Source organism: Myotis lucifugus, unplaced genomic scaffold (genome assembly GCF_000147115.1).
Source record: "Myotis lucifugus unplaced genomic scaffold, Myoluc2.0 scaffold_8, whole genome shotgun sequence".
Lineage (NCBI taxonomy): Eukaryota > Metazoa > Chordata > Mammalia > Chiroptera > Vespertilionidae > Myotis > Myotis lucifugus.
In genome coordinates, this window is record NW_005871056.1 from 13986659 (window position 1) to 14013880 (window position 27222).

The 27222-nt window shown below is 41.1% G+C and overlaps 1 protein-coding gene across 2 annotated transcripts in view; it reads right to left on the minus strand.

Annotated features, from left to right (window-relative positions):
- ATG7 (autophagy related 7) overlaps positions 1-27222 on the minus strand; it is a 228795-nt gene that overhangs the window by 58953 nt on the left and 142620 nt on the right. The window contains exon 19 of one of the 2 annotated variants that reach the window (XM_023749659.1): positions 14681-14773. The exons of the other annotated variant lie outside the window; for it this stretch is intronic. Coding sequence (XP_023605427.1) covers positions 14699-14773 — 75 coding nt within the window. The 3' untranslated portion in view covers positions 14681-14698. Of the gene's footprint in view, positions 1-14680; positions 14774-27222 lie in introns of those variants that run through there. 2 annotated transcript variants of the gene reach the window in all.

Sequence of the window (27222 nt, forward strand, 5' to 3'; positions counted from 1 at the left end):
CAAAAGGATGTTTTTAACTTGGGAAAGCTGATAAACTATACCACCAATCAAAAGTATTCTCATCTTTCAACAAACTGAATTCTAGCTTTGGTGAGGACTGATGCAGGGCCAGACTGTCCCCTGGAGCCAGGAGGAGCACATGGAGCCACAAAGAAGGAAGGGTGACAGTTGCCAGACAGCTTTTCTGACCTTGAGAAGAAGACTCCCCTGGGGCCAACTTACTCAACCAAAGGACACAGGTCTGCTAGACTAAGGAATGAGAGGTCAAAGGAAACCAAGAAGAAGAGATTCTAACCCAAGGGAAAGATGGTGGGTCAGAGGAGTGAGGCCTTGGGGTTTTGGGAGAGCAAGAGGCCCAAACTCCATCAGACACTGAGCCCTGTTGTGTTTCCACAGCTGCTGTTGGTGCTGGGGCAGGGGCTCCAGGGTGGGCCATTTCCCCCTCATACAACATCAATACATTTCTATCATGAACTCCCCAGTACAAAGGCAGGCAGAGCTAGAGAAGAGAGACTAGAGAGTGACAGGAAAGGGACCTTGGTATCAGGAGAGGGAGAAAAGGATACCAGGGCTCACATGCTCCCACACACAGGTAGGATGAAGGGAGAGCCGGTTTCAGACATGCATTGCATTACAGTCCTTTGACTGTCACAATGACCTCAAGGGAAAGGAGATGGCAGAGATTTACCTACTATGTCCCCAGAGTAGCACTAAGTGTTCTCACAAACGTCTGTACTTTTGGTTCTGACAACCCGGTAGAGGCAGGCATCTTCAGTCTCATTTTACAGATAAAGACACTGCAACCCACAGAGATGACATGACTGGCCAGCAGTCACACCGCTGGCCAAAGGCCAGGACTCTCTCCACTTTTCCAGGGCTCAAGACAAGATCTGAATCTCCGTTCTCCAAGCTCAACAAAACTCTCATCATTTGGGGACACTAGAGAGAAGGCAATGGCCTCCCCAGTACCCTTTGGGTAAAGTTGGGGAAACAGATAAACAGTATGGACCTTAAGTCTAAGGCCTAAATAACTCAAGAATGCATTATGCAATTCATTAGTTAAGATTCTATTTTTACTTCTGTTACAGGGAATAATCATTAAGTAAAGCTTTATACAGTATTCTAATAATAAGAGAAATCAGTGAAATAATGACCTCAGTACTTGCTATGTGAAATAAAAGAAATGTAGAATTCTAGGTTTTTGTGGTAAGTCACTACACTTACATTTTGCTATGAGATATATGTGGAACATATAAACTTATAACAAATAATTATAAAAATGTGTAAGAAACCTAATTTTTTTATTGTGATAAAATATACAGAACAAAACCCATCATTTTAATTATGTTTAAGTGTACGGTCCAGTGGCATCAAGTACATTCACACTGTTGTGCCATCCTCACCACTATCCACCTCCAGAACATTTCCATCCCCAAACTGAAACTCCATTAAACACTAACTCCCCTATCTGCTTGAGTAGCAGCTTACACAGTACTTTGCATGGGGCACAAGCTTAGTAAATGCTTCTTGAAGAAAAGTGACCTTTCTGGTCATAGAAGAAAACCAACTATTATATTATATAAATAAAAAAGATTAAAGGGAGTCTATTTTTCCATAACTAAAGACTAATAGCATCCATAGCCAAAAAGAATTAAGAGTAATTTATGACTTGTTTACCCTTCTGGCATCAGCTCTAATCATCTGTTGTGACCAAGACCTCTTGTTCTCTTTAGATGCATTAGCAGGTAGTGGTGAAGTCCAAAGCTGGGAGTGGGAAAGAAGAGACTCCCGGCCAGCCAGCACTGGAGGCTAGTTGTTGAGCTGTCACCCAGTGGACAGGGACTCGGTGCTCTCCTAGGAAGCCTTCCTTGACAGATTTGTGTGACTTGGCAGTGACCCTGTGATGGAAATTCACTGAGGAGCCTGAATTTCAAGTCCTGGTCAGCAGAGCTTTAAGAGGTCTTCTGTGCAAAGAAGCAGCCTAGAGAGAAGGCAAAGGCCTCCCCAGTACCCTTTGGGTGAAGTTGGGGAAAGAGATAAACAAGGACTACATGGCTTTTTACTGCTTCTAGGACACTGAAGCATGGAAAGTCTGAACAAATGGCCCCTTCACTAGAATTTTCTAATATGGCCATGGCACACAGCCCTAAGTGGAGAGGGTTAAAAGGTAGACTCTTTGTTAGAGGGAAGGTCACTGGGTTTAAAAACAAAACAAAAAAACTGACCAAGGGACCAGAAACGCACACATCAATGGCCACTGGGCCACTAGTTGGCCTCCCTTGACTTTCTTTGGCTAAAGAAAAAATTTTTCCTGAAGAAAAAAATTGTCCACTGGGACAGTGTTGCTGTCTGTGGTTTTTGACTCATCTGACAATTGTTCAATAGCTTTTCCTTCCTTCCTGGAGAACATGCCTTATTTGGTGCTTCATACTCAAAACCCAAGGCTGGGAAGGTGATGTGAGCTGGTAGACTTGGACTAGTTGACAGATGCTCTATTCCAAGAGAGGGGACCAATAAATATCTGGGCTTTGGAAGTAGCTTTATGATGTTTGGATTTTGTGCTGGCACCAGGCTCTGAGTTTTAAGCACTCTGCTGTCATATGGTGTGCATCTTTTCCAAGAAAAACTCTATAAAATGAAAATACTTTATTGCCACAGTCTTTGACTTCTTGAGAGTCACACAAATACTGTAATCTCTTACAACATTTAATTTAATTTAAACTTTGTTCGCCTAAAGAAAAAATTAGTTCTGAATCTGCCTTTTTTCACTTAAGAAGCACCAGTCTTTTCTATGGTGTCACTGTTTTGTTTGCTATGTGCCAAACTGTTATTTCACATATGTGAAAAGAAAATTGGCATTGAGTCCATATGAACTAACTACTGGCAAAGGCGATGCAGGAGCTTGCCATTGAGAAGATTAGATTCCCAAGAAACTCCTCTAGCAGTGTCCAATATCCACAAACCAAAAAAGTGTGTACGTGTAAATATACAAGCACATGTTTGATTTGAAGAAGCTGATTCCCCACCCCTGAGTTCAGGTAGTATTCAATTAGTCATTTAAGTTACCCTGAGCTTAAATATCTCAGTTGTAAAATATATATACATAACACAAAAACAAATGTGAATTAGTAAGAGAAATAGGAAATTGAAAATTACTTATTTTTATTCAAGTTTGAACTTGTACATTTCAATTGTCTTCTTTATTTGCTTAATAAATAGAATGATACATACTTTCCCCATAAGTAAGACTGATTAGATTACATTCAGTGTGTGTGCGTGTGCGTGTGCGTGTGCGTGTGTGTGTGTGTGTGTAGTGGAGGTTTTTTTTTCAATCTTCAATTTAAAAAAAAAATATATTTAAACTTTTACTGATTCAGGGAGAAAGGGAGAGGGAGAGATAGAAACATCAACGATGAGAGAGATTCATGGATCAGCTGCCTCCACGCCCCCTACTGGGGATCAAGCCTCCAACCTGGGCATGTGCCCTTGACTGGAATCGAACCCTGGACCCTTCAGTCTAAAGGCCAATGCTCTATCCACTGAGCCAAACCAGCTAGGGCTCAATCTTCAATTTTTTAATGAATATTTTCCTTTGCTTTTAAGGCTTTTTGCTTATTAAGTCTGCTATTTTGTAGGCTGTTTTTCCTTTGTACTCACATATTCAAATATGGAACTAAACCAAGCTAGAAATGGAGAATTTTATTAGCCAGAACTATGGTAAGTGGTTTAATAGTCTGAGGTAGTAGAACACTGTGCTCCTTTAACCTTGAACCCTGAATCCCTGGTGATAATGCAGCTGTGGTAGCTGTGCTGCCATAGCAATTATCTGTAATCTGTGCCTGTCCCATCTCTTCAGGACCCTGCCCTTAGATCAAACTAGTAAGGGGTCTTTTGAAATTAAGAATGACTATAGGTGAGGTTTGGCAACCATTTGAAACTCAGACACTTCTATAGTTCAGTCTTACAAAGGTGGAATATTTTTAAAAGAAAGAGATCCACTTTGAGAAAAAAAATGAAAATTTTTTTTTAAAATTTGGCTATTTCATATTTTCATATTCATTTTCTAAAATAATCAGTGCATTTTCCTCAGTTATTGGGGTACCATGTATGGGGGCATATCAATGTCCCTGAGAGGACTATTAACCACAGGATTCCATATTTTCTAGCCCATCTCCAGGGATAATATGTTATCCAGGCTTAGCCAATAATATAGTGCCATTTTTTTTGGCAATAGCAATTAGTACAGGGGGTGGGTGTATGACTCAAGTAGGGCCAATCAGAGTCTTTCCCTGAGACTGGTTGATGCAAGATGGAAGACACATGTTGCTTTCTACTGGAGTTGCTCAGCTGGAAGATGGGAATCTGGAGCTTCTAATGGCCACATTTCCTGCCACAGAGAGAAGACTGGAAGCCTATCCCTCAGAATGAAGCCAAACATGGGCAGGCTCAGCCAAGAGACAGACAAAAAATGAGTCTTGGAGAGACTCAATCCCAGTTCCTAACCCTGATCCCTGGTTCCTGCAGCTCTTCCTTTAATCCTATAAGCAGTTCCAATAACATTCTAGCTATATAACCAAGAAATTTCCTCTGCTATGGTTGGTAAGAATCAGGACTTTGTAATTTACAACTGAAATAGATGATTCTCATCTTAACTTGGGAATCACATTGTTACTAACTTCTTTAGTGATAAATGGCTTTCCAGGTGCATGTTAATGAACATCATAGGTCCTTTATAGCAACTTCTTGTTAGTGGCATCCCATTTCAATTTATATGTCAAGAAAAAAATGCTGAAATTGATAAATCAGAGTGGGAAAAACACTCCTATGCTTGTGTTAAGACAAGCAGAAATATATAAATATAGTTCTACTCATTTCACTTGTCTTAGCATATAGAGAAACAACATTCATTACTGAAGGAATCTACAGACTCAGGAGTTTGTAGCACAAATATTCTTAAACACATCTTATTTAATCACCATTGTTCATCTACCTTATGGACAAAAGACGCCAAGGACCAGATTGGATAAGAATAAAAGAAAAGCTTCATTCATAGAAGTGCTGATTCTTCCTGTCCATATGTTTAGGTTCTGCTTCTTTCCCTAGCCCAGAGCTGAACATCTCAGAGATGCTGGCAGGTACAAACATGCTCCCTTTTAATTACACCACCAAATTGCTGCAATAACTGATTGCCAGTTAAATAATTATAATCAAGTGCCCATTGTGCATAACAATCATTTAATGACTGCCATCCGAAAACACTATAATAAAGAGAGCTTTAATGAAGAAATCTGGAAAGGGGCCAAAGTTTTATGGTGGTTTGCTTAAAGGGAAAGAGAGCCATAATCTGTATTTAAGATTAAAAGAAGCCTTTAATCCAGATGCTCAACATTAAACAAGGGAGTGGAGTCATGTTTTGATCAAAAGTTACTGCATGCATAAAAGAAAGTAATGTAAATGTTCCTTTAGAAAAAAGGTCCAGTAAATTATATTAAGTAAGTGTTTGTAACCATTGACTTTGGAAAAAAATGAACAAGAAGAAAAACATCTGATTTTCATTTTGGACAAGAATACTCAGCTAAAATAATGAAAGAGAACAGAATTTTATTTCATTTCTATAATATCATTGAAAGTGAGTGATTTTCCATTCAATCTACCTGGTACCAGTAATATTTCTTCTGTACTGACCCTATTTATTTTTTGTCCTCATTTCACTAAGTCAGGCTTATATCTTTGGGAGGTTTCATTATATTATCACACAAAGTCTTAACTGAAATGGTTTTGATGATCTCGGCTCTAGCAAACAGTAGTTTCTTATTTGAGGAGGGAAAAATACACCAAAACAATAATGTCACCACATAAAACTCAGATCAACTGGCAGCTACCGCCACTGCTGGTACATGGAGTATTTGGCTAACAAATCAAGACGGCAAGTCCTAGAATTGCAGCCATTTTCTATGAACTGATATGTAGCCTGGCCAACCATAAACACAGTACCTCAGGGTGCTAGAGTGAATGCTGAGAGAAAACGAAAAACAACAGTCAGTCCTCTTGAGGAAGAATAAGAAGGAAAAGCAAAAAGGAAACCAAGAATGGTTCCTATAGATGAGAACAAATTTAGGCCCATCAGCTTTTCCAATACTTCAGGGACAAAGGAGCAGGACCCAACCCTGGTGAGGGCTGAGGGAAATGCACGCTGTGGTTTCTGTGCACACAAGAAACACCCCGTCCTTGGGAAGTCATGATGATGTCTCGGGGCAGTGAAAAGACCCTGAGCGTCTGAGGGAAACAAAATCACACCTGGGGATTGTTTTTTGTCCTAATGTGAACATTCAGGCACAACAAACTACCCTGGGCTCTTGAGATGCCCTAGAATATCCAGTTCCCAGGATGTTAGTGTGTGTGTTCATGTGTGTGTAACAGAGACACAGATTAACTGGGTTAAAAAAAAACCCACCTGCTTATCTGGGGTACAAGACACAGGACAGATCAGGACAGATGTTCTAAAACCATTTTAGGTTAAAACTAACCTAGGGGAAGTTATAGGAATTAAATTACGACACCAGGGCCTTTTCTGACATTTTAAGTTAAGGGTATCAGTAAGTTCTCCTTCAGGAAGTTCCTGGTTTTAGTTTGTGTTAAAAGTATTCCTAATCACCCCCTGGTCTGTAAATTGCCAGGGGTAACAGCATCAGTCTCTGTTTTATCAAAGTCTCTGTAGTATTTACTCCAGTGGTTTACACACAGTGCGGACTACCCTTTGATAATGTGTTCTAGCACAGGCTCTATTCACCAGTCAGCAGGACCAGCTCCTCTCCTTTGCATCTCAGTCACTGCCAAACTCCAGTGACCTTCCATGTGCTTTCTGACCAGTTTTCCCTTCTTGGAGTTTGGCACCTGGAATCATGCCATTCCTGTTCCCTTTCTCACCAACTAGCTGTCAGTACCTATGCTCTCTCCACCTCAGTTTTCTCCTCTGCAAAAGCTGATGTCAATAGTAGACTGGCAGGTATGGCTCAGTGGTTGAGCATCGACCCACAAACCAGGAGGTCACGGTTTGATTCCTGGTCAGGGCACATGCCCAGGTTGCAGGCTTGATCTCCAGTAGGGGGCATGTAGGAGGCAGCTGATCGATAATTCTCTCTCATCATTGCTGTTTCTATCTCTCTCTCTCTCTAAAATGAATAAAAACATATTTATAATAATAATAATAAACACAGCTTGTGAGAGAGTGTCTAAGTGTGTGTGTGTGTGTACTTGAAGAGAAATAGATATAAAGCCATATGCCTGGCACTGGTAAGTGTACAATAAGTGGGAGCTATTATTAACAAACATCACTGCCTTTAGGAGAAAATCTAAATTCAAATTCGTAACCTAGGTATATAATAAAGTCATTAATTACAACAATATAGCTTACCTTGCTCAGCTACTCACCCCAAACACTTTGTTTCTACCTTTCTTTTTAAAAACAAAAAAACAAAAAACGTATTTGTTGATTTTAGAGAGGAAGGGAGAGGGAGAGAGAAACATCAATGATGAAAACCATTGACTGGCTGCCTCCTGCATGCCCCCCACTGGGGATCGAGCCACAACCTGGGCACATGTCCTGATTGGGAATTGAACTGTGACCTCCTGGTTCATGAGTGGATGCTCAACCACTGAGCCACGCTGGCTGGGCTCTTTCTACCTTCCTATACCCCAATCCTTTCCCTACATAGCAGCCAAGACTTTTAAAAAATGTGAATCACTCCCTGTCACTCTCCTGCTTAAAACACAAGGCAGAGAACCAAGATGGTGGCATAGGTAAACACCTGTACTTGCTGCCTCCCACAACCACATCAAAATTACAACTAAAATACAAAACAACTATCATCTAGAACTGCGGGAAAGCTGGCTGAGTGGAAGTACTACAATTAGAGAGGTAAAGAAGAAAGCACACTGAGACTGGTAGGAGATGCGGAGGTGAGGAATGGGCTGGTCCGGCACTGGGTGTGCCACTTTTTTAATTGGGAGGGAGATCGCCTCTGCGGAGGCTGCCTGGAGGAGGGAGGGATCCCAACCCCACACCAGACCCCTAGCCCAAGGTCTCAGAGCTGGGAAAAGAAGTCCCCACGGGCCTATAAGAACTATGGACTGTAAAAACCAGTGTCTATTGGGGCTGAGTGACACACAGGCTGCTGGAGACCCAGCTGCTCCTCTTAAAAGGCCAGCACCACGAACTGAATTTACAAGCTCCCACTTCCTCTGAGCTCCAGTGCCGGCCGGGTGAGGCTCTGGGGGACACAGACACATATGGGGAGAAACTGGACTGTCTGGCATTGGGCAGGAACTTGGGGGTGGCTTTCTTCCAGATGGAGGTGCTCGCAGCGGTCATTGTTCCTGTGCTGGGACCTCCCCAGTGCAGGGATGACTGGCAGCCATTTCTGTTTGCTTGGCCCTGGTGATTCCCTGAGACCCCCACCCTACCCAATTTATAACCCCACCCAAGCTGTGTGCATTGGCTTTTGCATATGAACAGTCTGTCCTTTCTCAGGCTAAAACTCTGTTAAACAAGCTGCAGCTAAGTCAGGGAGCCCCAAACCTATCAATAAAAGGACCCCAAAACCGGCACCAGCACCAACCTGCCTTGCTTCACAGCTGGGCCTCGTCTGGGCACTTCCAAACCCGATACAAAGAGGAGGAATCTGCAGATCTCTCTGCAGCTTCTGCTGGATGGCCCCAGGCAGTGGCTGACTTTGCACCTCCCTGGAGACCAAGAGCCAGTGTACCCATTGGCCAGTGTGAGACCATACCAGATTACAACTCTTCACATCCATAAGCGACACACTCAAGGGGCAGACTCAGTGAGCACCAAAGCCCCACTGAAGCAAGTCCTGCTCCATAAAGGTGTCTCCTGCACAGCAGCTCTCCCACTGTAAGTCACAGCTGGTCCCCACAGCCAATTGGCCTGGAGGTCAATTCCTCCCAGTGACACCAACAGCAATCAAGGCTCAACTACAACAAAACTGTGCACACAGCCCACAAAGGGATGCACCAAGAGTGTCCACCTCAGGTGATTAGGGAGGTTGAGCCATTGGGCCCTATAGGACACCTACCACACAAGGCCACTCTATCAACTCAAGGAGACTTAGCAGCTACCCAGTACATAGAAACAAACACAGGGAAGCAGCCAAAATGCAGAGACAAAGAAACATGTCACAAATGAAAGAAATGGAAGAAAGAGTTCTGGATATAGAGTTCAAAACCATGGTTATAAGGTTACTCAAGAATGTTCTAAAAACCTCTGAGGAACTTAGTGAGACTTCCAAGGATCTTAATGAGAATGCCAAAAAAAAAAAAAAAAAAAGGAAAAGGACCAGTCAGAAATTAAGCATATACTGACTGGAATAAAGAATAATATACAGGGATTCAACATTAGATTAGAGGATCCCAAGAATCAAATCAATGATTTGAAATACAAGGAAGCAAAAAACATCCAACCAGAAGAGCAAAAAGAAAAAAGAATCCAAAAATATGAAGGTAGTGTAAGGAGCCTCTGGGACAACTTCAGTCATAACAACATCTGAATTATGGGGGTGCCAGAAGAAGAGAGAGAGCAAGATATTGAAAACCTATTTGAAGAAATAATGACAGAAAATTTCCCTTACCTGGTGAAAGAAATAGACTTACAAGTCCAAGAAGTACAGAGAATCCCAAACAAGAGGAATCCAAAGAGGACCACACCACATCATAATTAAAATGCCAAGGGCAAAAGACAGAGAGAATCTTAAAAACAGCAAGAGAAAAACAGTTACCTACAAAGGAGTGCCCATATGACTGTCAGCTGATTTCTCAACAGAAACTATACAGGCCAGAAGGGAGTGGCAAGAAATATTCAAAGTGATGAATAGCAAGAACCTACAACCAAGAATACTCTACCCAGCAAAGCTATCATTTAGAATTGAAGGTCAGATAAAGAGCTTCACAGACAAGAAAAAGCTAAAGGGAGTTCATCACCACCAAACCAGTATTATATGAAATGCTGAAGGGTATTCTTTCAGAAGAGGAAGAAGAAGAAAAAGATAAAGATAAAAAATATGACTAACAAAGTGACAACAAATACATATCTATCAACAAGTCTAAAAATCAAATGAATAAAAAATCTGACGAATAACCTGGTGAATGGAATAGAATCAGGGGCATGGAAATGGAACAGACTGATGACTCTCAGAGGGAAAAGAGTGTGTGGGGAGGGGTGTGGGAAGAGATTAAATATATTATATGCATGTATGTATTACCTATGGACACAGACAATAGGGTGGCCAGAGCCTGGGATGGGGTGGGAACCGGGTGGAGGGGAGCTATGGGAGGAAAAAAGAGGGACATCTGTAATAGTATCAACAATAAAAATTAAGTAAAAAACAAAACAAAAAACACACAACACAAGCTGTTCTCATGGCTAACAGAGCCCACATAGCTTCCTGCCTGTGTCTCCTACCTCATTTCCTACCACTCTCCCTCTAACTCACTGTGCTTTCGCCATGCTGGCAACATTTCCCCCATTTCTTAAACTAAACAAGCCTGTTTCCAGCTTATGTCTTTGCATAGGATGCTCCTTCTGACTACAGGCTCTTTCCCCCGATCCTCACATGTCTGATTCCCTTCTCGGTATTCAGGTCTTAGCTCAGAAGCCACCTTCACTGACTTGCCAGTCTAAATTGTCTAAGTCCTGACCTCTATTCTCTGTTCCTCCATGCCCCACACCAATTCATTCTATCCCAGCATCCTGTTTTGTTTTCATCACTGTGCTCATCACTAGCTGAAAGTGTCTTAATGAATATATGCTGTATTGCCCACAGAGCCTTGTGCACTGGCTGTCACTGACCAGGCAATTCAGTAAGCTGGAGCTGAACTGAACTGCAATGAACTCAACCAAGTGGCAGATATCCAGGGTACAGATAAAAATCTTTCTTTGGCCACCATCTTGCCAGATGATATGTACCATAAAGAGCTCATAACTGGCCTGTGCTTATCAAGGAGCACATGGAACCTAAAAGACAGTGGGCATGAGGATGAATATATGTAAAGATATTTAGGGCTCACCAATGTTTCTGGATTCAACAGAAGTGTGAGGAGACATAAATGTCTAAATTCACAGCACAAAGTAATCAAAATAGTGAATTAGTATACAGCGAAACTGTATGAGTTACATTTAAAATAAACTCTTAATATTTATATATATATATATTCCCAGTCAAGTTCAAATAGAAATAGAGTTGGATTTGGAGACAGTATTCATCATTTTATGAACTTGAATAGCACCATAAACTATACTATCTCACAGAGCACTTAGAAACGACCTTATCTTGCTTTTTGCAACAGGTTTGCTGCCAGAACACAAGTGTCGTGAAAACCATCACTAAATCAAAGCCAAAATGGGGAAAGGAAAAGATTCATATCAATATTATGGTCACTGAACAAGTAGATTCCGGCAAGTCTACCACTACTGGACATCTGATCTACAAATGTTGTGGGATTAACAAAAAAGAATCAAAAAATTTGAGAAGGCCCTGGTCTGTGGCTCAGTGATTAAATGTGAGCCCACACACTGGAGGGTTGCAGATTTGATTCCTAGTCAGGGGCACATGCCTGGTGCCGGAAGCCGGTCCATCCTTGCTGCTTGACACAGTTGCTGCAGGAAAGAAACATCTGCACAGCATATGTTTCAAGGGACCTGGCATATATAGCATATTGTTCTTAATATGTTTGCTCTCCTTAGCGCCATGTGTTTTAACCAAGGTCACCTCTCCAAGAAAGGTTGTTTCCCCAGGTGGGAATTTTTCCCTGAGGTTAGGGAGGGGATACAACCCCTTAACTAAGTGCCAGGCGGGTAGTTAATCACTTTAACTACAAACAATCACGCTTAAGCTACATAATCTTTACTCCCTGGAATGGAGATAAGAAACGCCCTAACCTTTGCAATAGAAATTCATAGGATTAAAATCGACTGGTATAAATACAGATGTAACAAGACAATAAACATCAGATCCTCATCAGATCCTGATCAGATCCTAACCAGAACTTCGCTGGAGATCCCGACCAGAACTTGGCTGGAGTTCCTGGCTAGAGATCCTGGCTAGGCTGCCGATCACTGAAGGCTGTCTCCGTGTCATTCCTTCTTCGCCGACTCCATCCACACCTTTGGGGACCCCTGGACCTGTTGGGGTTGGACCCCAGCAGCCTGGGTTGCAGGTTCTATCCCCAGCCCTGGTTAGGACATGTGCAAGATATTCCTCCCTCCCTCCTTTCATTTCTTTCATTTCTCTCCTTTCCCTCCCTCCCTCCCTTCCTTTTTTCTTTCTTTCTTTCATTTCTTTTTTTTCCTTTCTCTTTCCTTCTCCCCCCCCCCCCCGTCTTTCACTCCTTTCTCTCTTTCTGTCCCCCTTATCTTCTCCCATCCACCCTTTCTAAAAATCAATAGGATACATTTCCTCACTCCTCAGGTGAGGATTAAATAATTATTTTTAAAAAAGGAGGCTGCTGAGATGGGGAAGGTCTTTAAGTATGCCTGGGTCTTGGATAAACTAAAAGATGAATGTAAACGTGGTATCACCACTGATATCTTCCTGTGGAAATTTGAGACCAGCAAGTATTATGTGACCATTATTGATGCCCCAAGACCCAGAGACTTCATATAAAAAACATGATTACAAGCACATCTCAGACTGACTGTGCTGTCCTGATTCTTGCTGCTGGTGCTGGTGAACTTGAAGTAGGTGTCTTTGAGAATGGGCAGACCTGAGGGCATGCCCTTCTGGCTTACACAATAAATGTGAAACAACTGATTGCTGGTGTTAACAAAATGGATTCCAATGAGCTGTCCTACAGCCAGAAGAGATATAAGGAAATTATTTAAGAAGTCAGCACCTACATTAAGAAAATTGGCTACAACCCTGACAATTTCTGTTTGGAATGGCGACAACATGCTGGAGCCAAGTGCTAACATGCCGTGGTTCAAGGGATGGCAAGTCACCCGTGAAGATGGCAATGCCAGTGGAACCACACGGCTTGAAGCTCTGGATGGCATTCTGCCACCAACTTGTTCAACTGACAAGCCCCTGCATCTGCCACTCCAGAATGTCTCTGGAATTGGTGGTATGGGTCCTGTCTCTGTGGGCTGAGTGGAGACTGATGTTCTCAAACCCGGCATGGTGGTCACCTTTGCTCTAGTTACAACTGAAGTAAAGTCTGCTGAAATGCACATGAAGCTTTCAGTGAAACTCTTCTGGGGACAATGTGGGCTTCAATGTCAAGAACTTGTCTGTCAAAGATGTTCATTTTGGCAATGTGGCTAGTGACTGCAAAAATGACCTACCAATGGAAGTAGCTCAGGTGATTATCCTGAGCCATCCAGGCCAAATCAGTGCTGACTATGCACCGGTACTGGATTGTCACACAGCTCACATTAATTGCAAATTTGCTGAACTGAAGGAGAAGATTGACCTTCATTCTGGGAAAAAGCTGGAAGATGGCAAAGTTTTTGAAATCTGGTGATGTTGCCATCGTAGATATGGTTTCTGGCAAGCCCATGTGTGTTGAGAACTTCTCTGACTCTCCTCCCTGGGCTATCTTATTGTTTGTTACATGAGACAGTTGCTGTGGGTGTCATCAAAACAGTGGACAGGAAGGCAGCTGGAGCTGTAAAAGTCACCAAGTCTGCCTAGAAAGCTCAGAAGGCTAAATTAAATGCATATTATCCCCAATACCTGCCACCCCAGTCGTAATCAGTGGTGGAAGAATGGTCTCAGAACAGTCTCAGAACTGTTTGTCTCAATCGGCCATTTAAGTTTAATAGTAAAAGACTAGTTAATGATAATGCATTGTAAAACCTTCAGAAGGAAAGGAGAATGTTTTGTGGACCATTTTGTGTGTGTGTGTGTGTGTGTGTGTGTGGCAGTTTTTTTTAACACATTTCGTACCGCAAAGAAATCTCTAAGACATATGCCAGGGACCGCACGTTTTTGGGCAAACTGCACGTTATTTAAATCATCATAACTACAGATCATAATGCACTTTAGGTGTTGTTTTTCAATAATTATAACATTTTTATTTACAAAAACAATTAAACAATTAAAGTTCCTAGTACTTTTTTAACGTATGATACTGCGTAAAACATTTTCTAAAAGCGCCAGGAACTTGAAGACGAAGACTATTCGAATGACCAAAATACAATGTAACTGCAATGCTTTATGGGTTCGTGCAATTATATAGTTTTTCGCAGATTGACCTGCACGGTTTCCACCAATGAGATCGCTTCATTCGATGTGGACAAGACAGTGTGTTGACATCTAAGGTCCATAACAGATGGTGCATGAAAAACGAGAAAACTCGTGAGCGGTCCTTAACAGATGGCGCGCGAAACACGAGAAAGCTCGTAAGCGGTACGAAAGGTGTTAAGTTATTAGTATTTAAAATTAGTACTTTCTGATAGAAACAACTTGACCAAATATCTGTTTCAGAATTTTGAGACCCATTAAAATAAAGTTTAATGAGAAAAAAAGAAAAAAAGAAATGACCTTACCTTAAAGTCACTGTCATTGTTTCAAATGTGTTAGTTAGTCCTAGCCCTTTGACCTCAGGTCAGAAATGGTACTCATGGTTTTCCAGGATCTTAGGGTTCCAACCCTAATTCTTAGAGAAAGGGCTTTGAAGTTTAGCAGACTCAGAATTGAATCCCAGGTCTTCCATCAGGACATTTGGTGAATAATTTATCCTCTTTCAGCCTTAATTTCCACATCTTTTAAGATAATGACACGGGAAATAAATGGGATGATTTACATAAAAGGCCTTTTGATGTATTTAATAAGAAATAGGTACTCAACAAATTACAATTTCCTTCCTGGATAGGTGGTAGGAGCTCAAAAAATACTCACTAGGTGACGGTCAAATTAGGTTGGAAAGCATGCCAGGAAACAAGCATAATAAAGAGTGGCGGGAAAAACCCAAACTATCAACTGGAAAAAATAATACAAGGCCCAAAGTGCTATAATGTTTTCTTATTATTCCACACATAAAAAAGATGCAAACAATGACATTTAATGATTACAGTGAGAAGTGGTAGTCAGGGCTGAATATCAGAAAGTCACTGAATATCAAAAATCATTGCTTAACTACAAAAGGAAAGGAAAGGGAAAGTATGTTCCTAAGAACAGTATTTGTTTTAAATCTACACAGTATTAGAGACCTCATGGCAGGATTAAAAAGCAAACAAACAAAAAAACAACAATGGAATTTACTGATTTCTTGATCTTATCAAGAAATGCAAGTCATCAGGAAAAACTGTTGTGTTCAAATCATTCCTTTTGGCATTCCACAGCGCTAACATAAACACTGGAGCTGCGCTGAGGGACCAATCACAAAGGGGAAGAGGAAGATATATTTACAGAAAAAGGACAAGACAAACCACCTGCTCGGGGTCAAACACCAAGCCCTAGGAAATAACAGAAATAGAGTCAAAAAAGAAAGGAAAGGTAAGCATAGTGGATATTTGCCATTCTGTTTGTTCATTATCCTTATGACAATTACACCAGTTTTCTAAATTTTCACCAATTTATCTTTGACTCTCAGGCCTTGTGATTTAGGTGGTCTTTTCACCTCATTGTCACTAGAGATGGGTACATATCCCAGATCTAACCAATGAAATTACCCCTGTACCCCGACCATCATTGGGTCACTAGTGACCACTAAAGCAGGATGTTAGTTAACACCATTGGGAACAAGGCTCTCTTGCCAGGGGAGTTGCTAAGCCTGGGAATGTAAGCCTAGAGCTACCAGTGCCATGTTGCTATCATGAGGCCGGAGATGAGCTAAGAATAAAGCAATGCAGAAAAAAGCCAGGCAAGAGAAGGTGACAGGAAGGTCACCATTGATAGTTTCTGAACACTTAGATCTAGTGATGCCTAAGGCTAGAGCTGTTCATGAATTTTTCAGTTACTTGAACAAATAAATCCCCATGTTTGCTTAAATCTCTGAGTTAGTATTTAACTTCCAACTAAAAGAGTTTGACTGATACAATAAGTAATCTTATAGAGTTTAATCCTAAAGGAGTAATGTGCTCAGATTTGCGTGTTAGAAAGGGAAGCCTGATGGCCATTGTGGGGGTGGTTTGGAGGGGACAGAGACTGAAGGCAGGACTCACTGGGGCCTGCGATCATCAATGGGAAATGGCTGTAGGGACTTTGATAGAGAAAAGCCAGACCAGAGTAGGAGGCATGTGTCTACAATTCTAACTTGAAAAGCACTGAAGGCTAACTCCATGCAGATGACTTGAGAATTCCAGTCAAGAAGATCATTAGCATCCTAAAGGACAAAGACTGAGTAAGAGTAATATGGGAATTCCAGTCAAGAAGATCATTAGCATCCTAAAGGACAAAGACTGAGTAAGAGTAATATGGGTAGAGGGGAATAAATGCCTGTGTTTCTTCAGACTCTGGATTTCAGCTCCTCCATCCTAAATTCTCCCCCCACTCTAAATCTCATTCACCCTCATGGCTTGGCTTTAGGGAAGAAGGCCTATGCTCCATATCAGCTGGTGAACCCCTTTAGTCCCCCTACACTTTTTTGGCATCCTATATGTGTTTTTAGATATGATCACTGACTATATTTCTCTGAACCTCAACTTGCTCACCTATAAGATGGGAATACTGACATTTACCCCAGGATAAGAATGAAATAAGACAAATTTCATGAGCACTCTGCACAGAGCCTGGCACATAATGAACACCCAATAAATAGAAGCTGCCATACTTCTGCTGAAGATGAAGTGAGTTGCACTTCTCACTTTGTTAAGAAACAAAGACACACTCTCATCAAGAGCTCCTTTTCACTTGCCAGGGTTTTCCAGATCTTTCTGTTAATTGAATTTTGTTGTAAGTGCAAAGCAGAAGCTCTTTACTGAGTCTTTAAAGCACATGGACTAATACAAGTGCACTATTTCTGAAGGCGTATATGAAATTCAGTCAGGCTTCAGTGATTGGTGCTGGACAAGGAGAGGCACGTTAATGCTCCCAGGTGCAGAAAAACAACTCTCATCCTTCACCTGTCAGGTGACAAGGTCAAATGTATTATCACTCTTTCTCTAAGAGTATGAGAATGGCTGGGGAATGTTGTGTGACTGAAGGAAGAAAGTCAGTGGACTAATAGGTAGACTTGTTGGTGATGTGGTTTTATTTTATTCTTAAACCCAAATCTATAAAGGTATCTTACTTATAGAATTTTGTACTACCCTCTTCAACCAAGCCCTCTGTTGACAAGTCAGGACCTGGTTACTAATGGACCTGGCTTAATTGTTTGTGTAAATGAGCAAACTCAGTAAGAGATGAGAGAACCATAATGCAAAAACCCAACAAGATTGGGCAGCTGTACATTGTTTCAGCATTTCCATCCTTAACCCACCCACATAGATCTTTGGGTGCCAGGGGGTAAATCTGCAGAGTTTGCAAACACTATAAAAACATGTTAGGTCCACTTAGGGCAGTAGCTCTAACCCTATTTTAGACCAAAGATGATATCTTTTGAGAATTTCATGACACCGAGCCCCCCACCCCACCCCCAGAATACGCATAAATGCAAAATTTTATACACAACCCCTAGGTGTTCACCAATCATTTCTACCTCAATTCCCAAGCCCATCTTGGTCCTACAGGAATTCAAAGGAAGAATTTACAGGGCTTGAGAGAAGAAGTAGGAGAGTCAAGAGTTCCTCCTCTTAGGGCTCAATTTTCTCCATGACACAGTTCATTGTTTTGAGTGCCAACTCTTTGCAGGGAAAGGGATAATGACTAATGTGAAACTGAGAGGCCAAACATTTATCTGTCTGCAGTGTCTAACTCTGAGTGGCTGTGGAAAATCCTGGAATCTTAGTGATTTCCAAAGGTGTAAAGTAAGCAAAAGTCCAAGAGGATGTTCTGGGAGAAGAAGGTGAAGAGAGGGACAGGCATAGTCTAGGACTTGGGGAAAGCCACCAGGTGCCCCACCCTCCCCAGGAAGGGGAATGGAAGCCTGTTCTCTCCTGCTCAGCTCCACTTAGTTCTTCCATTCTCATTTTGTACTTATGCAGAGACTGCACATTCCTTGCATGATCTGTAACAAATCAAAACGGTTAAAAATAATTTGCTAAATACCTTCCTAGATAAATTGAAATCCAAGATCTTTTTGAGCCTTGTCCAGACATCCCTCAAAGGGTGAGCCAGGCTCAAAGTCACACACTTTCCTAGCTGAATCCCTGAATCAGACTTTTGCTTGTCAATCTTCTGATGTCACAAGCCAAATTGTGCCATGAAAGACTGAATAAGCATCTTTAGGAAATAGAAACTCAACTGTAAGAACAACAGGTATTTCCAAAGGCAAAACATCTCTGCCCAGTTTCTTAGTCAGCTACTGTATATAAATTTAGCAATGGCACTGGGAGGGGAATTTTTAAAAATAGAAGTAAAAGGTTAAAAGAATAAATAACAACAATGTATGAGTCACTATCTTAGGCAAGATATAAAGTGGTAAACAAGACATAAAGTCTTTACCCTTATGGGGATTATTTTGAGTGGGGCTGGAGTAGGAGACAAAAATATACACAAATAAATAATTTCAGACTGTGATAAGTGCCTTAACGAAAATAAAAGAAGGCAAATAAAGAAATAAAGAATGGTTGAGGTACTATTTTTATATCAATTTTACACATGAGGAAACAGGATAACAGAGGTCAGGTGAGTTATTCAAGGCTACATAGCCAGTAAGCACTGAGTTTAAACTCAGGTCTGTCTGAGTCCAAAGTTGTTTGTAACCACCATCCCATACAATCTATTCAGTTTCCAGAGAAATCAGAGAATCTGGAGAATAGGTAAGATGAGAGACCATCATTATTTTTAAAAGCTCCTCCCTTTAGGACATCAGCGAAATACTTAGATCTATGAAATCAAATGAGTGTGTTATAGGCTGCCATTTTGATGCTAATGCAACTACCATTTGAAATTCTGCACATGATATTTAACACACTTTAATCCTGAATGCCACCTTCTGAGATGGAAATTACTGTCTATACTAGCATATTTCATAAAAGGACATTAAAGCTCAGAGTTTAAGTAACCTGTTGAAAAATCACAGGGCGAAAGGTGAAATCCAGGCCTTCTGCCTCCAAGTGCATTGCCTTTTCCATTACACAATGCTGCCTTCCAGAAGACTCCCAAGGAGCTCCATTTTTCTCCCACTGGGAGACAAGGCAGTAACTAACTTGGCAGTAGAGACAGAAAGGAGTGACTGTTTTGCATCTCTGCCAAGCAAGTATTCATGCCCTTTGCAATGTGATTTGGACACAATACCCAAACCATCTTTAGCAGCTTAAACATTCTAGAATTTGCTGAAGAATTTTCTCACCTTCTCCGTATGGGGTCCAAAATCAAGAGGGGAAAACCTATTTATGTCTCATTCAGAATTCAAAAAGTAATAAATCCTTCAAGGCCCTGGCAAGTTTCTCTAATCCACTGTAATCATGTTTCCTTGTATAACAAGTCTTGTGATGTCTGCTGCGGCGTCTCGCTATAGTAACGGCAGCCTCAGAGCTGGAGTTCTTCTTCTCGTGCCTGGGGGATTATTCCATTTTCCACATTAGGAATAAGCCACAGGCTGTAGGTTCTAAAACGGAGCCAGAAACACTGACTAGAATCCAGATGCCCTAAATATAATCAGAACTCAATTTTACTGCCCTCTGTGAAAGACACAAATGAAAAGAATGTACTAACTTCTAGAATACAGTCCAGAAAGCAAAGCTATGAATAGACCCTACATGGGTTCTAATGCACTGAGAGATCTTAAAGCTACCTGGAGACCTTCCAGTTATCTCCCCTGCTTCATATCCCTGGCTTTTTTATTCTTAAAAAAGTCAAACATACTACCAGGGAAGGAAGACATACTATAGGCTCATCCTAATAAAACAGGTTTCCACATAGTTCTAGAACTTTCAGGAAGTGTCTTTTTACATAAAAAGAATTATTTAGGTTTTCATGGATTGATTTGATAAATAAATTATCTTTCTCTATGGTCAATCATTTCTCTCTGTTATTAAAAATAAATTTATTAAATTCTTTAATGAAAACATCCTTTTATACCATATGACATAAGACTAGTGTGAAAACAATATAAATATGTCTCACTTCAAGTTGTGATTGTTAATAATAATTATAATGATGACATTGATGGCAGATGTCCAATTTACTGAATGCTTACTATGTGCCAGTAACTGTGTTAAGTGCTTTAAATGCATTATCTTATTTAATCCTAACAGTTCCTCAACAAGGTTGTTATTATTTCCAATTTACAGTAAAAGGGCTAAGTCTTATGATGATTCTGCAACTTGCCCAAGGCTATACAGCTAGTAAGCAGCTGTATTTTGAATATGGGGATTGGACTCGGGAACCCATTCTGGAATAAATGGTAAAAACCCCTTTCCCTCCTATAGAGAGCCATTGCTTCTAATAATTTGTTGTCATCAAATCTTTCTGAATTAAACTTGATTTCATAGAAATAACTTTTTTTTTGCATTGGTTTTTCATTTGAAGGCTATTTAATTAAATGGTATAATTACAACAACAAGTCCATCTGGCATCCCCAGGTCTGGCAAGAAATACAAGACTCTTGGAGAGCGTATACTTCAATTGGTGGGAGCAGAAATATACAAGTGTCCTAGAAACCAGCCTATTAGCTGGGAGCATCTAGCCTGCCATGGACACCAGATCATGCTCTAACAAGGGAGTACTGAGTTAATTAATCAGGAGAGTCAATTAAGGGAAGTAGGTTAGGAAAACTTTATTAGATATAAACATTTTTTAAACGTATATTACACAGACAGTCTGGTGAAGGCCTGGGAAGGGCAGGTGCAGGGTGGAAGGGATTAATGGAGGAAAGGAGGACATCTGTAATACTTTCAACAATAAAGATAAATTAAAAAACAGACAAACATTATATGTCTGTTGTTTTTCAACTTGCTTTTGTTGCTTAAATTACTTAATCATTCCTTTCCTGATGGACTCTCAGGTTTGTAACACACACCTTTAGTTTTGTCTGCCCAGCACCTTCCTGTCTCCTGGTTATGGCAAACAGCTTTTTTTTTTTTAATATATTTTTTATTGATTTTTTACAGAGAGGAAGGGAGAGGGATAGAGAGCCAGAAACATCGATGAGAGAGAAACATCGATCAACTGCCTCCTGCACACCCCCAACTGGGGATGTGCCCGCAACCAAGGTACATGCCCCTGACCGGAATCGAACCCAGGACTCTTCAGTCCGCAGGCTGACGCTCTATCCACTGAGTCAAACCGATCAGGGCGGCAAACAGCTTTTGATGGGAACCTCTTCTTCCTCCCATGCCAACCATGTTCCTTTACAAACCCTGCCTCTCTGGCCCAACTTGACTGGCCCCAAATGAGCAACAGACCCAAGATGGACCCTGAGTTTTGAATCTGGGACCTGAGGTGTGGGCTAGTCCATGCCAGGTGATGGAAACTGAATTACTGGTTCCTTTTAGTCTCATGCCAAAGGTTTTTAGGCTTAATTATTTCTATGGTTTTGAGTATAATATAACTATCTTTAATCTTTTTTTGGGGGGGGGATCAGGAAAAATGTACATAAATATAAAAACATGTATTTGTCAGATTCTCGGTCCTGAGTGTCAGCCAAGACTTGTGTCTGAGATGAAACATTATATTTTTGTGAATCACATGTACCATAATCATCTTGGAATACAGTATAAATCTCATGTAACATTCTCCAGAGATATAAAAAAAACTTTCATTATGTTGACATTTCACTGTAGTGATCATTGTTAAAAATGTAATTAATTCCCACCTCCTTACCCTAGGATCATTGCTCCTAGGACAGAAAGTAAAGCTGAAATCAGAGAAGGCCGAAGACAGACAGATCTTGTTGAAACCCATTGTCTTTATCATCCTCTACCCTGAGACATAGAATCAAAGAGCTCATTGACTTCAACTCCCTAATTTTATTGAGGGCACTGAGACCCAGAGTAGAGAAGTGACTAGCTTAAGGTCACATAGTTTGTTCATAGCCGAGCTGTAAATAAGACCCAAATCTGACTCCAGGTCTGTATTCTTTCTAAAATGCCAAGATGCTGTTCTAGGCCACTGAAATAAAAGATGAGGAAGTTTGCCCTAGGTGGTTTGGCTCAGTGGATAGAGCGTTGGCCTGCAGACTGAAGGGTCCCAGGTTCGATTCCAGCCAAGGGCACATGCCAGGGTTGATCCCCAGTAGGGGACGTGCAGGAGGCAGCGATCAATGATTCTCTCTCATCATTGATGTTTCTATCTTTCTCTCCTCTCTCCCTTCCTCTCTGAAATCAATAAAAATATATTTTTTAAAAAAAGATGAGGAAGTTTGCTTTGAGTAGCCAATTTAAATGGAAACTCTTGAAATGCATTATTATTATTATTATTATTATTATTATTATTATTATTATTTTGGTAGCAAAATGGAGGGCTGTTTTGAAAACATCAAAGCAATAGCTCCATAAAAATCAAATGCCTCTGGGAAATACTTTTGTTGCAAAAATTTACTTATTGTTGCCGGAACCGGTTTGGCTCAGTGGATAGAGCGTCGGCCTGCGGACTGAAAGGTCCCGGGTTCGATTCCGGTCAAGGGCATGTACCTGGGTTGCGGGCACATCCCCAGTGGGGGATGTGCAGGAGGCAGCTGGTCGATGTTTCTCTCTCATCGATGTTTCTAACTCTCTATCTCTCTCCCTTCCTCTCTGTAAAAAATCAATAAAATATATTTAAAAAAAAAAAAAAATTTACTTATTGTTAAGGCATTTAATGCGTGTCATTCACTTAGAATCAGGGGCCAGTCCCCAAGCTAGTCCCCAAGCTAGGAACTCACTCACTCATTCAACCAATGTACGTATATACTTACTGGTTAACTACTACATGCCAGGCAGTGTGTAGCTCTTGAGGATATGCTATCTAAGACACTGTCCTTGTTATTAAGGAGCTCAAGGTCTAAGGCAAATATTCAACACATGTGCTATCCTTATTCTCTTAGGATAAGTGGCGTCTAATTCTCTTAGAATTAGTGGCGTCATGACAGACACCACTAATTCACTATATGACATTCCTGCTGAGCCTGAAACTGGCCTCAAAAATCCTTCCCAAAACAATCCTCTAAGCAGCCATGAGCAATTGATAAGAGGGACACATGAACTGTCATCCCTGGACTAGTATAGTTACTACATGCCTATTAAATGTTGTAAAATTTCAAGTTCTTATTATATGTACTAGAACCCTGATTCCCGCCCCCCCGCCCCCCGCTCCGAAGAGAAGAATGTAAATTTTTTCATTCGTTTAGCATTGGTTAAACTCCTAGGTGAGGAACAATTCTTCTAAGTACTGGAAGAACCCCCGATAATGGCTCATGAAAGACCAATTATGCCCCAACAAGAGACCCCAGTTCTCTTTCACTCGAAATTTCCATTTCAGATTGGGCAGCACAACACTCTATCTTATGTCTGTCATCACACACAGTTGCCATCTGCTGCTAGAGACTCAATCAGAGTTTCTGTGCCCTCACCTCAAAGCAGCTGCTTATCATACCCCGTGATTTACCAACTGAGAAAAGACCCAGTTACTGACAATGCTGCCTACTATAGCTCTTCCTGCTGGTAGGAGTTTGGAAAAAAATACTTTTGATCTCACCTCAAGGTGGACCCAAAAACAGCTGCAGGGTCTCATTTTATAAGCTGGCATCTTTCCTCTCATTTGTTTAAGCTGCTTTCTTAGGGTTTGATCAAGGGAAAAAACGCAGGAAGATGCCTTTTCCTTGTAATGACTTTTACTGTGTCTTTAAACATTTTATTATTGGCGATAAATGAGTAAAGGCCCTGTGAAGCCCCTCTTTGTAAAGGTGCCTTATAACCCGACAGCTGACCTTCCTCAGCAATGTGGAACAGTGTGTGTTGCTGCCTGGAAGAAGCCATGTTGGAAGCTACCCATTCTTTGTGCTCCAAAGTACATTTCCCTCAGAAGGTTCAGACCTGTGGGGTGTTGAACACCATTGACCTGCATTTGCAGATCAGGTCACCTCCAATGCCTGGGCCTCAGAGAGGCCAAATACGTCTAGAAAAGAATACAGATGCAGCACAAACAGAAAAAGGGGATATAACTTAGGAAAAAAAGTTTCAAGTCTCTACTTCTTTCCATTACATTTTCATGTCTAAACAATGACTGTGTTTTTTGCAAGGCAAACATAGTGGTAATTACTGGATGAAATAGAAAGAGAAATAAGGCTCTTTTTTTTTCTGCCCTAAAGGGTGTAGATTTCCTAAGGAAGGTGAGATATAGTAGTGACAAGCTAAATAACCATGGGATTTAAGTCAGGAATATATAATTTTGCCAAAAGAATGGTAGAAAATACAGTTACCATATGATCCAGCAATCCCACTCCTAGGCATATACCCCAAAGAATTGAAACCTATGTACACACAACTTGTACATGGATGTTCATAGCAGCATTGCTCATTATAGCCCAAAAGTGGAAATAACCGAAATGCCCATCAACTGATGAATGGACAAAAAAAATGTGGTATAGCCACAAAATGGAATATTACTTGGCCTTAAAAAGGAATTAAGTTCAGATACATGCTACAACAGTGGGTGGACTTTGAAAACATTATGCTAAGTAGAAGAAGGCAGTCACAAAAGATCACATATTGTAGGATTCCATTTATGTGAATCCAGAACAGGTAAATCTATAGAGACAGACTGTAGATTGGTCATTGTCTAGTTCTGGAGGTGTGGGGGTGGGATGGGGTGGGGGAGTGGAGCTTGGGGAAATGAGGGCTCACTGCTAAATAGTACAGGGTTTCTTTTTGGAGTGAAAACATATTCTAAACAGATCATGGTGATGGTTGCTACTCTGTGAACATATTTAAAAACATTGAATTGTACATTTAAAAAAGAGTGAATTGTAGGATATATAAATTAATCTCAATAATTCACTGTTAAAAAAACACAATGCTGTCTGAGAGGCTTAATGGAGGGATACAGAATTTCTGATTTGAAAGAGCATCATAAAGACAGGTTAGGTATTTGAGTTAAGTTTTGAGGAGAAATCCTTAACTGGAGGTTGGGGAGAGGGATAGAGAGACAGTGTGAGCCAAAGGACAGAGATGCTCTGGCAGTGTGAGGAAACCAGACAAAAAGGTGAGTGCCTTCTGTGGGCCCTAAGCAGATGAGCTGGAAATAGAATTGTGGCCAGCTTGGGGTAAATTTTTTTTTAAATATATTTTTTTAGTTGATTTTTTACAGAGAGGAAGGGAGAGGGATAGAGAGTTAGAAACATCCATGAGAGAGAAACATCCATGAGCTGCCTCCTGCACAACCCCTACTGGGGATGTGCCAGCAACCAAGGTACATGCCCTTGACCAGAATCGAACCTGGGACTCTTCAGTCCACAGGCCGATGCTCTAGCCACTGAGCCAAACTAGTCAGGGCTAAATTTGAGGGGCTGAAGATGGCCCCTGGCGAGGGCAGAATCCATTCAGCCTGCCAAGTGTTGATGGGTCCAGGCCAACAAGAAACAAGTTGACAGACTCTTGGTCAGCCCCTCTCACAACTGTGAGGAGAAATGGAGGAAGGAACTGTGGGGAAATCTTTCTACCTCTTCAAAATGAGTATGTTGGAGGTCAGACACCCTACTCTGTAGAAGGGGAAGGCGAAGGGTTGGATGTGGGATACAGAAGAGCAGAAGAGGAGCACTCACACGCCCAGGAGCCTCTGCCAGACCACGCTGTTTCAGAACTGTCATCATTATGGTGTAGCAATGTAAGCCTTACTGAATAAAGAGAAGAAACAAGTTCCTTCCTCTTTACTGAAAAGGCTCCAAAACTCGACAAGGTATTCTGAGTACTTTCAGTTTCTAGGCACAGTAAATTCTAGCTCTTCTTGCGTTAAAGAACATTTAGGCACACTTCAAATGGTATAATGTATGGCTTTATAAAGTAACTCTTTTCATTAAACTACTTAATTAGAATTTATATGTATATATTTGTACATGAGAGAAATAAAGTTGGCCTTTTATAAATTAGTCTTGTCAGTAAATCAGACTATAATTCTGTACTCTCTATTGTTTGATAATTCAAAACAAACAACTGAGGAGAGATACAGCTTCTTGGAGGCATGGTCTGAGTCTTGTTTGTATTTGCTATTGTAGTGCTATCCTACAGAACTTTCTGCAATAATGGAAATGTTCTATATCTGCACTGTCCAATATGGTAGCCACATTTCACCTGTGGCTATTGAGCACTTGAAATGTGGGTGGTGTGACTTAGGAACTGAAGTTTTTATTTTATTGAATTTTCACTAACTTAAATTTAAATTTAAAGAGCCATATGTGACAAGCGGCTGTTGCATTAAATAATGCAGCCCCATAGGATCCAGACAATATAGGCATACCCAGGAGACACTGTGGATTTGGTTCCAGACCACTGCAATAAAGCAGGTATCACAATAAAGCAAGTTGTAATCTTTTTTGCTGGTGGAGGCTCTTGACTTTAATTTGTAAAAGAATGCAACACCTGCGATACAAAATAAAGCGAGGTATGCTTATACCTTGCTCCTCCTAAGTGTTCAATAAACACCTGTTTAACTGAATGAGAATTTATGTAATAAATACATACTGAGCTTCCTCTACATACCAGGTACTCTGCTAGATGCTGGATATGAGTAAAGCACCTGCCCTGAATGAGTTAGAATTCCTGATCCAAGAGACAGAAACTCAACCCTGATTTACTCACGCGAAAAGGGAACTTATTGGCTCACACGCCTAGAAAGACCAGGACAATGTTGCCTCCAGGGCAGCTTGGCTCAGGGCTTAACACCATGACTGTCCTTGTCTTCCCTCTGCTCAGCTAGACTCAGCTCTCTCCCATTTGTAGCCTCCGTGCTCAAACTGACTCTCCACTCACATCACTAAGAAGGCTGCCCCAGCCCAGAGCTCATGCTGGCAAAGCTCCAGGTCCTGGTCTAGGCCTCTTAACTAAAATGTCATTGGTTATGACTGGGTCATATGCCTATTTCTGAATCAATCATTATGGCCAGGAAAATATGGTGTACTGACTGTCTTGGGCCTTGGTTGCACACTGCAACCTTGCGCCAAAAAGGTAGAAAAACAAATGGGATGAGAATGAGG